Genomic DNA, 14700 nt, shown 5'->3' on the forward strand with positions numbered 1-14700 from the left:
TGCTTTGCTGCATGAGACAAAAATGAACACAATTAAATTAATGACAAGAAAACTTAGAACAAGAGAAATTACAAAATAGTGTAACTTGTGCATATCAAAAGCACAAGCATGGTCAGAAAGGAATTTGAATGGTCACAAACCCGGTAACACTACTGCATGGTTGGCCCAATTTAACATACAGGTATAGCACCCGTTACTGAAGTGTCTGATAATCACCCTAGCTGGAGATAGGATTTCAAGCATATGCTCACAACCCTGCAAGCTATCACATGTAGGCACCAGGAGACATGCACAGAACAGCTTGCAGGATCCAGGTCCTCAGAGTAAATAATCTGCACTGGTATAAAAAGTTCTCTATTGCACCTAATATACCCAGTACCAGGGAGAGACGGAGGGGAGGAGAAACAAAAACATTAAAATAAGTTAAAATAAGTTTTTTCAACAGAAAATAAAAATTGGTTGTTAATATTCCAAGCATATTGGGATTTTTAAAAATTATTTGCTGTCCTACTCTAAGGATTAAAACATCAGTCCAACAAGACAAAATCTTTAGTTACATAATTAGCAAATGCTGCTTATCTGCAATGTTTTAGTATGTAGTTATCTTTGCAAGCATTTATTACTCATTACAGATTATTTCACTTCTACTACATTTTGCAGTTTCTTCTCTATTAAGTTATTTTCCATTTACCCATACTCACCAGGAGATTCTCCTGCCAGGTCTGGGGCCTGCGCTGAATCTAATGAAGAAACCACACTGACAGCATTTGTGGGTACACCCATGGTAGTTGTAGAAGGGGAAACTGTAGATTTCTTTGGCGCTACAACAACACTCCTACATGAAAAAAAATACATAAAGTTAGTAAATATCACTTTTTTAGCATTTATATCCAGTGGCCCTTATTTGAAGAGAAAGAGAAATACAATATATACAAAATTATGTTTTCAGCAAGTCACGTAATGTAGCAAGTTCAACACTTCCTTCCACATTCTCTTTGGTCGCCTCTTTTTACAAGCTAACTAAAGATATGGCACTTACACCTTAGGCATGTTCTCCCTGTGTTCTCTCCAATTGTTTATAGCAAGGCTTTAACATTCATTTCAGTCCCCTGATGCATGGTAAGCAAAATGAGGGTGGCTTTTACTTTGGGATTTATCCCAGTTCCAGTAAAAACAGCTTTTGTCTTTGGTATTATTCATATTGGGCACATCTAGACTAAGTTTAAATTTTGCAAGATGATATGCAAACTCTGTGGGAATTTACATATCTTTTGATAGCTTTTTCAAAAGCATGTCTTTCAAAAGTGAAAGTAGTCTGGACATGGGGGTTTCTTACGAAAAAAACCCTTTTCCGAAAAATCACTTAAACCTCCTTTTTTTAGGAAGAGCAATTTTTCAAAAAAGGGTTTTTTTTCCCGTAAGAAACGCCCATGTCCAGACTACTTTCACTGTCGAAAGACCAGAATGCTTTTTTGAAAGCGGAAGATATGCAAATTCATGTGGAATTTGCATATCCTCTTTTAAAATTTAAACATAGTCTAGATGTGCCCATTGAGTACTGTTTTAAGAGCAACACCATACTTTAATTATATAAATATACAAAGGGGCTAGGATGTCAATAAACACTGAAAACACTGAGAATTGGCAATATCTACTTTGAAAACAGTCTAGATATGACAGTTCTATTCAGTTCTATTTTGGAACACTGGAAGAGTTATCAATGGAGAAATTTACAGTATAAAAGTAACATACCATCCTGAAATACTAATGTATAATACATTAGTTTTTCATTTCATCAATGTTTTCATTAGATTTTATATAGAAATAACCATACGGATATATCTGAACTTAAAGATATACTCATTAACTGGGCTCGACAAATCATTGAATCTACTCGCCCGTGGTGAGTAGATTTCAGCTGGTCGCCCCTTTCAACGGCAGGCGCGTGCATGCGTAATGCGGGTCTTGCGCATGTACAGTGTGGGGCTGGCGAGCAGATTTCAACACCATTTGTCAAGCCCTGCTCATTTAAAAAAAAATCAGAAAATTCTTGGAGCTGAAGACAAAAGTCAGTCTTTTCATAAGCTAAATTTCAGGCACTACATTCAACAATAAACATGACATAAGAAGAGATGTAAAATGTCAATTTAGACATGGGGATTTATCTTGTACGTTACCAAGAAACCTGTTTATAATACCCCAATTTCAATTAAATTGTACTACTTTATTCCAAATACTTAAAAGACCGTGTTAAGCATACATTTAAGGCATTTTTAATTGCAAGTTAGCTCCATAGACATGCAAAAACCCAACTAATGAGGTAAAGAGTGCTGCTGATATATAATGCACTCCCACAGCAGCGCTTACTTTTAATTATCCGGTGTTAACTATAAGCTGAAAGTCTTCAACATTCAATTTATTTAATCACGTTTTGCTGACAGCACTAACTACACACTGAAATTATTCCCTTAATAAACTTTAAGGAATTCAGTTTTTTAAAAAGTCACTTAGAAACCTGAATCAAATTCAGGTGTGGAAACAAGAGCAGAATAAGGTTTTTGTTAAATGAATTAAAATACTTTTTATTAGAAGGGAAAAATGGATCACAATTGAGTCTCTCCTTCACTTCAATGGATGTCACATAAGCTAGGCTGTTATACTGATTAAATCAACCTTCCTATAGCTAGGAGTAGGCAACCACCATACTTGGGGGTAGTGCATGTCACATCATTATAAGGGTGACTGCTAATGTTAACTATACTCTAAAAACCAGAGGTAACAACCACCTGAGCCCCAAGCCAAAACACTGTGCTTGTGTCATGAATTTCTCTCACACATGCAGGTTGGTTTTCACCAAACATGTACACTGTATTAGAAAAATAATTTATATAAATATATACACTATCTAAATTACACATGCATTGCAATAATATACAATGGGGCCTTGCTCTTCCTTACATTACAGAGCATAAAACAGACAATTTCCCTTTAGATATGCAATACCAAGACAGTATTATTGCTCTTCTCTAGGACAAGTTCAAACAACAGGAAGGAGGTGGGAAAGCAATATTATATTTACTGTGTATTAGTAACATGGGTATACTATTAACATTTGGATGGGCCTCCAGCATCCCACTAGTGAAGTATTTCCTTGCTAGATTTAAATTGTTTTATGGTCAAAATACACAATAAAAATATTTAACTAGGGTCCAGAGATCTATATTTCATAAATGCAGATGTGTTCACATAGTCTATATCAGACCTTAATGTAAAACATGGAGAGATTTGTTTTCTTACCCCCAAAAGAGTTACAGTGGCATTTTATCAAGTTCCTACAAACAAATACAAAATGCATTATAAAGAAACTAGCCTGGATCCTAATGTAAATCCAGGAAAATAGTTCATTTAGTTGCAGTTTAATAAGGGAATTTGGGTGATTCATCTGACAAAGGGGGTTCTGCCCATGAAAGCTTATGCCCAAATAAACCTGCTAGTCTTTAAGGTCCCACCAAACTCCTCATTTTCTGTGTACGTGTGTGAATCCATCCTCCGAAGGATGTGAGTGAAACCACCTTTCGGGGCTGGTCAAAAATTTTCTACAAAAATTCCAATAGTTGTAAAAAATACAATTTATCTGCTTTTCACAGAAATTTTTGTATTTTTGTCAAAATAAACCCCAAATATCTGAAACAAGAAAATGTTAGTTAAGATAAAATAATTTAGAAACATGCTGTATTACAGAAGTTGTATTTTGAGTGTCCCCATTCTCCCCTATAAATCCAATTCTCCCACAAGACTGTACCTACCACGATGCACCCTAATCCAGGACAATCTTGCAGAAGTGGATTTATAGAGGCAAATGGGACTCCCAAAAGAATGAACTGTAATCTTTACGTTCTTTAACATCTTCCTATAGGAACTAAATTGTGTCATACTACTAATTTATTTTATCTGGCATTTTATGAATTGTATGTAATCCATTTATACTCTGCATCTTTCCATTATGTTTATGCACACTTTAAAGAGAAGAATAAATAAGATTAAAGCAATAGGATTTCTTTTTGGAAATTCAGCTCAAGGGCTCCTTGAAGGCATGTTACAAAAGGATGTTCATTATTAAGTAGCTCTGTTCCCTTTCCATTAGCTGGGATTCACACAAGTACATTTGAATCATAGACCAAGTAACTTAAGGGTCCTCAATTTAAACTTTATGCTACTGTGACAAATTCTAACACAGCTCCTTAAAAAATGATGTTGATATTTTCTTGCTTAATAGCTCAGTAGAAATATAACAACTTTCAAATACAGTTAAGTATGTTACTTCGATACCAACTCCCTAACTTGTAAAAATGGTTCTAACAGAGGCTGTGGTCCCTTTCGATCAGGAACACATCTCCATAGAGAGTTTGCCTAGTCCTGCTCTGAAACGTAAGTGCAGGAACTTTTTGTTGCCAGGAGTTGAGAACTGGCTGACTGTGGGGTAAACCCAGAGGTCAAAGATTGGGTTGATGACTTTAGAATCTCTCATATCCATGTTCTTGAGGGAGAGAGATGCTGAGTGCATCTGTTGTGGTGTTGAGGGCCTCTAGAAGGAAACAGGCAGAGACTGTTAAGTTGTGTCAGACACACCAGTCACAGAACATCATGGATTCCCTGCAAAGCGTGTGGGATCAATCTCCCCCTTATTTATTTATATAGAACATACAGGCAACGTTGTCAGTGTAGGTCAGTACCTGATTAGTTTGTTCTTGATGAAGGGGAGAAACTGAAGGCAGGCATCTCTTACAGCTTAGACTTCCAGTACATGTGGAGTGTTCTTTCTAGGGCAGACAACAGACCTGTAGTAGTGTGGCCCTCCTCATCCTGTGAGTGATGCGTCTATTCTAATAGTGATAGATGGTTCCTGTCGTGAAAAGGGGACCCCTGAGCACAGACAGCATGAGACTGTCCAAGTAAGGGAACACTTGAGGAGTCTGCTGAGGGAATGTACGTTTATCCTGTACTTGGTAATTAACCATCCCTGAAATCCTCACATGAAAAGGTACACATTTATGACAACTACATTACAGGCAGCCATGTAGTTGGAGATAGCGGTGAGCCATAGCCTGAGGACTGCCCTGCAGTTTGTTTACTAGGGCCTTGATGTTGTTCAATCTGCCATGTGAAAGAGACACCGTTGTCATTGTCACATCTAATTGAGCTCCTATGAACTGTAGCCTTTGAGTGAGAATAAGTGTGGATTTTTTTTGTTTATTTGCAGACTAAGGCATTGGAAACAATGGATGGTTTAAGGGTGCTTCATTGGTAGTCCTGTAGGGAAGGTTCCTGTAAGAGGCAGTAGTCCAGGTACAGGAAAATAATACCGCCTTTCTTTTCTGAGACGAACAGTAACAACCGCCAGAACCTTGGAAAAGACTCTGGGTGCTGTGGGAAGGCCAAAAGGTAAGAGTCTGTACTGGTAGTGATTGTGATGCAAGACAAACCATAGAAAAGTGTCTATGAGCTGGATGTCTTGCAGGTTGAGGGATGAAAAATAGTCCCCCAGCTCCGGTATCGGAGTGAAAGTTGATAGCGTCACCGTTTTGAATTTTTTTAAAAACGTATTTGTTCAAAGCTCTGATATCAAGAATAGGAAATCATCCCCCATTTTTCTTCTCTTTGAGAAAACAGTGCAGAGGGAATCCTTTCCATCATAATTGAACAAGTACAGATTCTATAACTACAAGGTGGAAGAGATGTTGTACCTCTTGGAGAAGCCACTGTTGAGAGAATAGTCCCCGAAGAGGGATTGGGGGTTGGGTAGGGTAAATTGGTATAAAAAAGAATGGTGTAGCCTAATCTGATCTGAAGTGATTGTATGACAATTACCATAAAAGGGAAGCAGACGGGGAACAAATATTTTCAGAGAAGCTGTAGTAGCTGGAAAATGTGAGAGGGTTTTGAAACCCTCAAAAGTTGCCTCAAATCTGTTTATTAGGCTGAGGGGGGTAAGGCATGGTGGATGTTGTGGGATTCCAGTGCTAAGGCCTGGCTCTGTTGTACTGTGGTTGCTGGTCTTCACAAGGCCTGGGAGCTTGCTGTGAATAAGCCTGGTTAATGTGATCTTGGCTACGGCTGATATCTGTACTGACATCTTCCAGGTGCCAATGAGTGGATGCTTAGAGACAGGAAAGTAGGCCTGGACTCCTTCATGGTGTGGAAGACGTCATTGGCCATCAACAGCGTATAGTTTTTCTCTGTTAAACAGGAGGTCTTCCATAGTAGTCTATCTCCTGTAGGGAAAAGGAGTTAAAACAGAGGACCTGTCACATTACTATTGCAGTAGCAGTAGACCTGGCAGCTGTGTCTGCAGCATTGAGCATGGCGTGAAGCTTGGTGTGGGAGATGGTGTGACCTTCTGCTATCACCACCCTGAACTATTGACTCTGCCTCTGGAATATCATTAATGAAGTAATTTACCTTAGAATAGTTCTTGTGGTTATATTTGATAAGGAGGGCCATGTAATTGGCTACTCTAAACTATAAGGTAGAAGAGGCATAAAGTTTAAGATGGAAAAAGATCTAATCTTTTACTGTCTCGGTCAGAAAAGTGGAACGAAAATGTGCTGTGTGTTCTTTTGGTGAACAGCTTCTACAGCCAAGGAGTTTGGAGCTGGATGTACAAAGAGGAAATCTGAACCTTTAGGAAGGACATTGTATTTTCTATCCACTCTTACAAGTGGGAGTTACAGCATCTGGGGTCTGCCTGATCGTTTGGGCAAGGTTCATTACAGTGAGGTTAACAGGAAGTGCTATCTTAGATGATGATGCCAACTGAGTAATATTGATATGTTTGCACTGGTTTTCTGCAACTTCCTCAAGAATAATTTTGAACTCTGCAACTACCCTCCTGAAGAGCTCCTGAAAATGAGTAAAATTGTCCACTGCCATAGGAGACGAGGGCATAATGGCATTGTCTGGTGAGAAAGATATAGTGGTATGATCTATGGTGAGATGTTTGGGACAGACTGTTGCATCTGAGATGGAGCGGGATCCTCCTGTCTGTCATGGGGGGGAGGGAGGTAGGTCCCTCCTGTCTGTCATGAGGGTAGGTTGGGTGGGGAGGAAGCAATATGTTGCGAATCACAGTGACAGCCATCTAACGCTGTTCCCCTGAGCTCTAGTATTGCCAGGGTAAGACATGGGAGGTCCCTTTCTTGGAGGACTGTACCATGGAAGAAAATCCCTGTCATAAGATGATCTGGAGAATGATGGAGCTGATGTCTGAGTGGGAGGGGAATGAGGCAGCAAAAAATAAAAAAAAATAAATAAAAAAAAAACTGTCTCCATCCTCACAGGAAAAAGCAAATGGAGATAGGTCATGATGTGGTGCTGGTGCACCTGGAGAGATGCCGATGCCAAGAAGTGGTGAATTAAGTGTTGGCAATATAAGGAGATTGCTTTGGTGTGCAAAACATGGTTCCGGTGTGGATGGTGCCATGGTCTGCAGTGCCGGTGTTGAGAGTGGTGCAGAGGTCATGACAGGTGCCGATGAAGATGGCGGTGCCACCAGCATGCCAACATCATCATTTGGAAGAGTCATAATGACAGACAGTGCTGGAGTCAGCAATGGTGCAGCTGGCTCAGAACTGTCAGTGTTGGATGGTGACAGTGAGAGAGAGACAGGCAACTTCAAGCCTATTGCCTAGCACCAGAGAAGTGCGCATAAGTAGATTTTGAGATGTGAGCAGTGCCGGAATCCCCTGGGACATCACAAGTACTTAGGTGCGGTGCCGTTGATATGGTTGGCACTGAAGCAGCCAGAGCATGCCTAACTGCCAGAGAAGTCCTATGAGGTGAAGAAGCCAAGCACTTTTTTGAAGTTATCTTGTGGGTCAAAGACTGAGGAGTAATTGAGCTGTAGAGAGGTCAGGGCCTGGTCTGATGCAGGCAGAGGGATTTCTTCAACAGAATAAATTTAAGTTTCAGGTCCCTGTCTTTTCATGCCCTCACCGTTAACTTGCTGCAATAGATGCATTTTTGAGGAAGATGGGCTTCACCCATGCATCCAACACATTAACAATGCCCATCTGATATGGGCATACCATCCTTGCAAACTGTGCAATGCTTAAAACCTGGTGAACCAGACATAGTAAGGAACTATGAGGAGAAAGCAGGTGAGAAAATATTTTTCCTAGAAAACCTGATCTAACTATGAAGTAACTACTTATACAACTATGGTAGGAGAACAAGTTTTTGATTGGAGGAACATTGCAGAGCTCCATCTCAGGCAAGAACAGTACAGAAAGAACTGGGGGGAGGCTGCATGCACAATGTCAGGACAGTAGGGTTGCCAGATGGTTTCAACAAAAATACCGGACACACTTGACATTACATCACAATCTACATTACATCTTATTTAGAAAATACCAGACATTTATATTTTCTCATTTATATTTTCTCAATTTGTTTTCTGAACAGAAAGCTCAAATATTGGACTGTCCAGTTCAAAACCGGACACCTGGCAACCTTACAGGACAGCCCATGTGAACACCCCACCCCCTGCCGCTATGGGAGCAGTGGGGAAAAGCCTTTGGGATAAGGTGTCACCATTCCCCCACATGGGGGATAGGGAGAGTGGCAGTTCACAGAGCTATTTCTGCCTCTACCTGCAAGGTTCTGTACCATGGGTATTCCCCAATTAGGAACACCCGGAGTATTGAGGTTATATTGTACTAAGTGCTTCAGATAAGGGAAAATTAATATAATTAGAAAAATAAAATATTTTCACGTTTTCTGAGCAAAGCTCTGCCTCAACCCAACTGTAAACATTAAAAGGTCTTCAATTAGATTGTCCTACTTCAGGTGGTGTTCTTCTTTAATTTAACACCAAATCTTTAATGTTTAAAGCAGGAATTTATAGCACAGGAACTGATAAACGCAGGTCAGATACAGAGTAGACCAGCCACCATAAATACATCTTAGCCAGAAGGTCAGCATGTTATTAGTCCCAATTATGCTGAAGTGTAGGAAGGCTTCGTGTTGCAGACAATTATTCACTGCTGAATGAGCACAGATCACCAAGCTGAGCAGTGGCTTCTACTAAAGACAAAAGGCTTGTCGAGTAATGATCCATTCAGCCAAATTCTTTTAACAGTCATCTATTGAAAAGCTTTCCTCTATTTTTTAGAATGTTTATTTTTGTTTGTTTTGATAAGATGCAAAATATCTATAAATATTTTTTAAAATTCTAAGTGCTTTTTCCCCTGCATATTTATTAATAAAGTGATAAGTTTACTCTTAATTTTAAAAATGTATTTTGAGTTGCACAGGTTGCTTGGGCTTGACTCAGAATAAAAAAATGTGAATTGAGCCCATCTGAAGACTTATCTTAGAAATCCATGTATTAATTTTAATTCCCATTTGGCATGTGGAAATTTACTAGGATTTGATTTCTAGTGCTTCACTTTTCACACTGGATAGAAATACCAGTGAAGCAGCTTGTTTGTTCCCCTAAAACAGACAGGAGACCCCAAGGTTCTAGAGTCCAGGCTCCAGCCCCAGCTCGATTGTCTACATTCCAATTTCATAGCCCTCTAGCCTGAGCCCCACAAGCTTAAGTCAGCTGACAGGGGCAGGTGCTTTACTGCAGTGTAGACGTACCCTTAGTGTCACCTTTATCAGCTGCAAAGTGTCCTCTTTCCCCCTCTCTCCACACACCCTGAGAGAAAGGTTAAAAAATGAGAGACACTCCTCACAGCCCCATCAACCATCAGGAAGAAAATACAGTACACTACATTACAGAAGGGAGGAAGGGGAGAGGAAGAGTATGGGCTCTATTCTATCATTTGGGAGGAGGGGAGTTTTAAAAGTCCACTTGCAAGGTGTCAGAAAGAACCTGCCTTGGGCCATCCATTTTTTTCTACTATAGAATTTAAGTTTTCAGTTTGTAAATAATTACATCGCTGAGCTCTATATGGAATCCTGTAAGTTGCAGTAAAACACCAAAATCATGTCAATATCATGCTGCTACTCAGGAAAGCTATGATCAGAGGCAAGCTACTCTCAAGAAAAGCCTATCATAAATATTGGACAATGAGGAGGGAGAAACATTGCAATCCCATCCAACTGTCACAGTCTGCTCTCATCAACATAGATCTTAAAAAACAACAAAGTTCTGCAGCACGATAGATATGAGCATTTTCACAGTAGCCAAAAGACTCTAGAGGAGGGAGAAAAGACCAAAGTCACCTTCACATGGACAGATATTAAATGGAGTGGAGTTTCCTGTATATTAGAGCTAGTCGGGGAGGATACAAAAGATGGAGTCTCCAATGGAGCCCGTGCCAGTACGCTGGTAGAAAAACTGACCCCCTCTCTTAGCTCAGGAGTCAGATAGCAAGATTGTTGAGCTCCTCATTTGAGAACTTGTCCTTGTCTTGGTTGGCAGAGTTTTGTCATGATCATCTTTTGTCCCTACTTCCAATCTATAGATTCTGCTTTTGAGCTACACCTTTTCAAACTTTAACAGAGGATGTTTACATGTGTTTATTCTGTACATAATGTATTATAAGCCTTTAACATAATTTATCTAAAATACAGCCACTGAGAAATGCACACATGACAGTGGGAAATGCAATGTTTGGTTCCCAGAACTCCATGATCACTACATTAGTTGGCAAAGGGTAGCAGAGTCAGTAGTCAGTCACATAGTAAAGTTACAAGTTATAGGTTAATGGGTTTTATTAGACTAGCCAAGAGAGACTTAATCAGTATTTTTTTACTTGAAAAAAAGTGTGTTTTTATTTTATTTTTTCATCAGTCCTATTTTCTTTCAACACTAGTAACATATTCTTGTCTAAAAAAAGCACTGTCTCAGGACATACTGCAATTGGACTGCATTAATTCACTGTCTATGGATCTATTGAAAGCCAGCCCAGGCCTTGAACTTTATCAAGATAAACCCTTGGCACCCACTAATCACCAGATTGGATCTTCACATAAGATAAGAGGAAGATTTTTGGCATGGGAATGAACACACACACCTTGTTGTTTTGCAAAGGCCTGAAACCTGGCAGCCTTTCAGCAAGGTTTCACTCACATAGCTGTTACTGTATACTCTCCAGCTATGGCTGGGAAGTTGATAATCCTTAAGATATGAGGAGAGTTTTGATTTCTGACACAGCATTCCTGAGATAAATGCAGGATCAGAGAGATGCTTTGAAATTCCCAGAGATACTCCACTGGTGAACTGCTACATGGGAACAACTTTTAACAAGGTGTCTCAAAACAAAATGAAAAAATGTTAACTTACCAAGGTTTGTGTTTGCCACCAGACAATACATTAAATGCAAACCAGACCCAGTAAGTTGCGTCGAGCATCTTAAAATCTGCCCTTCCAAAGTTTCCCACTGTACTGTTAGTATTTTGGTGATCCCTCAGAGATAAAAGCTATTACTTCTAACTCTGGTACAGCTTCCCATAAAAAGGTCATAACCTATTCCACTCACCCCAACAAGAAAAAAAAACAGATGCAGATCTCATTCCAAAGCCAAAAAAAACTTAATTATGAAATAGTTACATTAACTACAATTATCTTAAACTTTCTGCAAAACTTTCTACATTTTAGTGTAGAAATTACACACTCAGCTACTTTACCTAGTATATATACACAATGTTAAACTCATTTTTAAAACTCTTGATTTATGAGCCAGTTAGCTGTGTGTCACACAACAAGTGAACGGATTTACCCAATATGTGAGATTGTGCACATCACTACTAGAGTGACATGGTTAAAGCTTTCACTTATACATTATGTGGTGTGTCAGGCAGACAAAAGGAAATGAAAAAATTATGCAACCTAACAGTGCACAGATGCTGACACACAAGGGCTTAATGTGCAGCTACTGGTTCAAACATGCTATGTGAGTAGCTGTACTTCAATCCTGCACTGGCTCCTGCCCTTCTTCACACAAGCACCCCCTCAAGTAAGCATAAAAAAGCATAGGAAATCAAAACCCCAAAAAATGTCATTTTGAAGCAGATAAGGTCATTACCCACACAACTCATCTGAAACAAATCTACAAAAGCAAGGAAATGAAAAAGTGGTACACATCTTCTGCTCTTCCATTCAACAGCACACAACTTGCCACCACTACAACCTCTGCATATCATAAGACTTTACATGAGAACTTTAACTTCTGCCCAAAGTTGGAGCTGGGCTGAGGTGTGGCTGCTGCTGCTGAGGCTCCTGCATCTGTTTTCCTCCCCCACCTCTCTGTTGTCCTCAGAGTCCCCTGCTCCTCAACCATCTGTCTACTCCCTCTCCCCACATGCCACTGTCCCACCCCCAGCACCTCACTCCCTGCAAACCCTGGGCACTGGCAGCAGCTTCCCTCTGTCCCAGCTCCATGAGGAGCAGCCTGGGACAGTCCCTGCCCTGTACACAGGCTACCCAGGGAGCAGCGCTCCCAGACGGTGGAGTGTCATGTCTCACGTTCTCTCAAGTGGGGGGAGGCACTACCTGGATGAGTCTCTTGGGAAGTAGTACCACCAGTGGGTACCACAGTGGCACACATCCACACAAGCTCTCACGACCTCACTGTTGGCGCACAAGACAAAACTCACTCCGCTAATGGATAGAAAAATCTTAGCGGGAACATCAGTTGTGAGTAAAACCTTCAAAATATGAACTAAAAATATACCCACTTCAGAAACATCTGCTGAATTTATACAGAGCCTGGATTATTGGGCCCTAATTCACATGACAATTAATATTCATGTCAGCTTTGCTATCTGTTTCACTGCAAAAAGCACATAGGAAAGGGGAAAAAACATATAATGAAGAACTACAGCAAATGTTTCCCAAAGTAGATGTGGAGAGCCACCAAAGATGTAAACTGAGGTGTGTAAACAGGCCTGTACTCAGGGGAGCGAGAAGCATCCTCCTGTGGTCCCCCAAGTAAGCATGCTCTAGCCAGTCGGGGAAGGCAGAAGCGGCAAGCTGCCCGAACCTCCATCCCTCATACTCAAACTAGCAAGCAGAAGGCTGGGGTTGATTTCTCCACTTACCCGGGAGACCATGCTGAGTGCATTCACACCCATGCGGTCCACATTTCCTGCTCCTCTCCCCCCCCATACACACCAGAAGTTCCTGCGCTCGAGCCTGGTAAAGCTTTACCATCACATGGTACGACACAGTTCTGTGTCTTTTCCTGAGGAGAAAGGAAGTTTCGGAAACACTGCTTTAATTGGTTATTCCCTTTCTTTTATCAGATGGAGAGAGTTTTTAACCAAGATGTTTGGCTTGGTTCTTTTTATGTTTTGTTTTTGTGAAAATACATAACTTGTTAACACTGCTCACTGACCTGTATGATTATGCATAAATATTTAGATTACAGAGGCATCTAAAAGCTCCAGTTATGATCAGGTGCTCATTCTGCTAGAAAACATACAAAAATAAGGTCCATGCTTTGAAAGGATTCAAATTTAAAAAAAGAGAATAAAATTGTGTTACCACTATTTTCCAATCATGAAGCTAGTAGGCAGAAGTATCTCACCATGAGCACATGACTGTAGTGATCCAAGAAATGCACTTATTTGCTCATTGGCTGCTAAGAGGAGTTTCAAGAGGCAATTTGTACTTTTAATGGATCTGGGTTGTCCGATCTAAGACACTATTTATCTCCTATTCTGTACTGTTATGATGGAGATAAGTAGAGACAGGCAGCCCCTGGAAACTAACAGAACATATTCCCCAAGAATTCCCTTGCATAAAATTCACTTTCCCTTATATGACCCAAATTTCCTTCTAGGCATGCTCTAAGCCCCATTTGTTAGAGTCAAAAAAAATGAATGTACTTGTGTCACAATAATTTGTTTAAACTTTCTTTCAATTAAATGTAAAAAATTCAAGCTACATCTGTCAAAGAAAACCCTCTTTTCTTAATACAATCTTATTTTGTGTTAGATATTTCCACTTTCTTGATGCAGGGGTTATTGAACTGATGTGGCCAACTTATCATTTGGATAAGCAAACCAGACTCTGCAAGGACTATCACGTGCAGGGAAAAAGCTGAAGTAGAAGAAAGAATGACTCTTTATAACCACACGGAATTTAGCAGCAGACGTGAGACAGCATAACAGAAAGCAGTAATGAAAACAAAAAGTTGAAGTGTTAGAGTTGTAAAATGTATTGGAAGACACCTATCAATTTGGTACTATTTTCAGAAAAGGAAAAGCCTCATCAAGACCCAGTAGATGTATCAACGGAACAGAACAGGACTCCAAGATGTTCCTGTGGGTCACGAGATGGCACCTGCTGGGTTGCCTGACAACACAAGGTAAAAGAGAGCAAAATCCTGGACACATTAAGATTCACTGGGCAACCATGAAAGCAAAAGGGGCCATTTTCTCCCCTCCTGTTGTCCTTACATTGCCATTGTTAACACTTCCACCCAAATTTCAGCAATTCTTTTGCCATCCTGTTGTCATGCTACTAAAATGTACAGTATCCAGGGGCCACAAAATCAGTTCTACAGCCTCTTAAAACAGCATGTGCTAAATTAATTGGCACACCTGAGATCTAGCACCAATCAGTCCATTGTTTCACATCAGCATTTCCCACTCTCCATTATGTCCCCATTCCTGATGCCAACTCAAGAATCAACTTAGTACCATATTCCTCCAGTAACAGCACCTCTCTGACAAAGAAATGCCACA

The 14700-nt window shown here is 40.2% G+C and overlaps 1 protein-coding gene across 7 annotated transcripts in view; it reads right to left on the bottom strand.

Moving 5' to 3' along the window:
• LRBA (LPS responsive beige-like anchor protein) overlaps positions 1 to 14700 on the bottom strand; it is a 559238-nt gene that overhangs the window by 424088 nt on the left and 120450 nt on the right. For all 7 annotated transcript variants that reach the window (XM_075930022.1, XM_075930023.1, XM_075930019.1 and 4 more), the window contains one exon: positions 702 to 835. In XM_075930022.1, the coding sequence (XP_075786137.1) occupies positions 702 to 835 (134 nt within the window). The remainder of the gene's footprint in view (positions 1 to 701; positions 836 to 14700) is intronic.

This window comes from Pelodiscus sinensis, chromosome 5 (assembly GCF_049634645.1).
Source record: "Pelodiscus sinensis isolate JC-2024 chromosome 5, ASM4963464v1, whole genome shotgun sequence".
NCBI classification, from domain to species: Eukaryota; Metazoa; Chordata; order Testudines; family Trionychidae; genus Pelodiscus; species Pelodiscus sinensis.